At 40.1% G+C, this 3,295-nt stretch overlaps 1 protein-coding gene across 1 annotated transcript in view; it reads right to left on the bottom strand.

Annotated features, from left to right (window-relative positions):
• Window positions 1–3,097, bottom strand: part of NDUFA5 (NADH:ubiquinone oxidoreductase subunit A5) — a 4,209-nt gene extending 1,112 nt beyond the window's left edge. The window contains exons 1-3 of the mRNA XM_009286799.2: window positions 2,938–3,097; window positions 1,223–1,339; window positions 450–515 (exon numbers count right to left, since the gene is read on the bottom strand). Of these exons, the coding sequence (XP_009285074.1) occupies window positions 450–515; window positions 1,223–1,339; window positions 2,938–3,003 (249 nt within the window). The 5' untranslated portion in view covers window positions 3,004–3,097. The remainder of the gene's footprint in view (window positions 1–449; window positions 516–1,222; window positions 1,340–2,937) is intronic.
• Window positions 3,098–3,295: the final 198 nt, after the last annotated feature.

The raw sequence follows: 3,295 nt of genomic DNA, 5'->3' as shown, positions 1-3,295 counted from the left end.
TAGCCTTGTTGCCCTTCTCTGGACACGCTCCAGCACCTCAACGTCCTTCTTGTAGTGAGGGGCCCAAAACTGAACACAGTATTCGAGGTGCGGCCTCCCCAGTGCCGAGTACAGGGGCACGATCGCTTCCCTACTCCTGCTGGCCACACTATTTCTGATACAGGCCAGGATGCCATTGGCCTTCTTGGCCGCCTAGGCACACTGCTGGCTCATGTTCAGCCGGCTGTCGACCAGCACCCCCAGGTCCTTTTCCAACAGGCAGCTTTCCAGCCACTCTTCCCCAAGCCTGTAGCGTTGCATGGGGTTGTTGCGGCCGAAGTGCAGGACCCGGCACTTGGCCTTGTTGAATCTCATACAGTTGGCCTCGGCCCATCGATCCAGCCTGTCCAGGTCCCTCTGCAGAGCCTTCCTACCCTCGAGCAGATCAACACTCCCGCCCAATTGTTTACCTGTACAATGACTTCTTCTATGTGACCACTATTCAGCTTATCCTGTAGTTTTTGCACATCAGTCTCCTGTGTATTCAAATACATATAAATAAATGTTTAGTTTCAGTGAGAAGTAGAAAGCCCAGATACAGCATGAAAACAGTAATTTAACCAGATCATACTCTAGTCTTCCTCAACCATCAAATTAGCTGGCTTCTGTCATTCTACTTTATCAAAGAAATCTCACACACTTTTCTTATTGGAAAACAAACATCAAACTCTCAATAATAAATACAAAAAATGAGTACTATTTAATGACCTCCAAAGAAACATTAGCAGCTAAGGGCTTTAGTATGTATCATTTCATTCTTATGAAATGGTATGCAACCTTCCAATTATCACCCAAAATACACAATACCACTATTACATAGTTTAAGGTACCAAAAAGTGTTTTAAAATGTCAAAGGCAAGGATTGTTCTAAGATACTACACTGATATGAGCACATGCATTTTTTGTGCAAGTGTGTGGAAATTACCACTGTTCTATGAATCTTCAAAAAACTATGTTTTCTTCTAATTTTCACAGAAAACATCAGTAAGAAAGTAACAATTCTTTTTAATATAACATCAAAATATTCCAGTCAGTAACAAAAATAAACCTCAAGACTTCAACTATTTCTGAACTGATACCTGAAAGTTACATATACTCCTGAAAGTCAGTCATTTTGAAAATCATTCTTCTCATCCTAAAAATCTTTTCATGCGTAACATTTATAAAACAGCACTGTACTTACCGTTTGCACCAAATTAAATCGCTGATTTACAATCTGCTCAGTGTATTTCCTATATGCTGCATCTTTGGGAATGTTTTGCAGGACACCAAGGATTTTTGTGTACAGTATTCGCAGGCGCTGAAGTGATCACAAGACATGGTTAAAATAGACAACTACAATTATTTAACTTCTTGTCCTACTTAACCTACTAGCTAACTATCTATACACAAAATATAGAGGGTTATGGTATTCAATCCAGAAATGTAAGATTAACAAAATAACTAAGTCTGAACCACAGAACTCTGTCTTGGGTAAGACTGGGATTTATCAGGACTGGGAAGTTATCACTGTCAGATTCCTCAAAGAAAAAAAAAAGTTGCAATCTGAAGTACATTTGATGCAAAATGGAAACAATAAAAGCCGTGTTTCTAATACCAACCATACTTTTAAAAAAATGAGGCAAATTTATGTCTAAACCATCAGTTTCTGAAAAATTACCTGGGAAAGATGAAGAAGTACGTAAGCTACCAAAACATAACGAGATTTTTTTTTTTGGCACCACTTCTCACACTGGTGCAAAATTCTGAGCGACAGACAGATTTAAATTAAACTACAATCTGCAACTTTTATTGCTGGATTTAAATGCAGTGATAAAGGACACACTGGGGTGAAGAAATTGCAGCTTTTGGGCCGTATGTTGGCTGGATAACTGTATCTAACTGAAGAGGAATAGATGTCCTATAGGAACAATAAGAAATAGAAGCAGAATACTGAAGTCAAAGAAATACAAAGAAGAAAAAACAGGAAATGAACAGGGGACTGGCATAGAATCCATACTTCAACTAAAGCATTGTTGATTTCTTTACTCTTGGCTTTAAGTCACTGAAAAAAACCTAAAATTTAGTAAGTTCACCCAGAAAGTGTCTGACAAGGCTGCAGACTGAGCTAGAATCATTTGTACAGAACAATAATGATTTTTTCAATGGTTCTTTTTGACAGTATTCCTAGCTATTGGTGGCAGAAGCATTTTTGAAATAGAATCGTTGCATAGCGGGAAATTTCAAAGCAGAGAAATTGAAGAATTACTGAAGTCCTTTCAAAGCTCATGCCTCCTGAATAAGCAAGCAAGATGTAGCAAACATACTTTCATTACTGAGCCTGAGGAGGTAAAAAGAAAGTACCAAATTGCTACAAGAACCACCTAATGTGGTTCCCAAGAACCACTGAAATATTCCAGTCTCAACAGTGGTTGCCATCACCGGGCCTTGATGTGGCTTTGTGCGACATGGTTAGCCTCTATCATGTAAGGCTAGCCTATCCCCCTTAGTGTAAGTTATTTTAGTACTTGTTGGAAACACAACATAGCAAGGCAGCAAAAATCTGTATGCCTGTGAAGCAGAAATTACATTTATGAAGAACTGAATTTAAAGACTTCTTTGCTTTTGCATTGGAGATGAGAGAAATCGAATATTGGTTCACAGAAGTACTTACACCAAGGAGGTTTTTGAAATCAGCACGTGCAACAAAAAGTACACGTGCAAAATAACTCCTAATGATATGAATTAAACCTTTAAGAATTAATTTTCTTCCTTTATCATTTTGGAACGTTTTCTCACTTATTATTAAGTTGGCACCGCTTTAAGGTACACAGCATACCTACATATGCAAATACATAACAAAAAGCTTTGATCTCACTGACAATTTCCATTAAATACCGAACAAGACACGTGACGTACCTCATGAGGGTTTTCAGCTACAGCCAATCCTACAAGTCCAGTGGTCTGCGTAGAGAACATAAACATATTTAATATACCTAAGCGTCTGTTTCCACGCTGATTATTTTGTTTTGGCTCAACATACACCTCACAGGGACCATTCTTTGACCTGAGGCTCTGCCTCCCACCACACACACACGCGAGCCCACGAATTTGCAGTATTTTGACCAGCGCACAAGAAGGGGAGGGAGAGCGCGAAGAGAGGGAGCAGCTCACATTACAAAGCAGCTGCTGCAAAGCCTTCCTGTGGTGGGGTGAACTCCGGCTTACCCGCCTCCTTCCTCCCCACACGACGGGCCGCCCCCTCCGCCAACGGTCG

Source organism: Aptenodytes forsteri, unplaced genomic scaffold (genome assembly GCF_000699145.1).
Source record: "Aptenodytes forsteri isolate BGI_AS27 unplaced genomic scaffold, ASM69914v1 Scaffold166, whole genome shotgun sequence".
In the NCBI taxonomy this organism is placed as follows: domain Eukaryota; kingdom Metazoa; phylum Chordata; class Aves; order Sphenisciformes; family Spheniscidae; genus Aptenodytes; species Aptenodytes forsteri.
The sequence above is the reverse complement of the archived record's forward strand: the minus strand, read 5'-3'. Positions and strand labels throughout refer to the sequence as shown.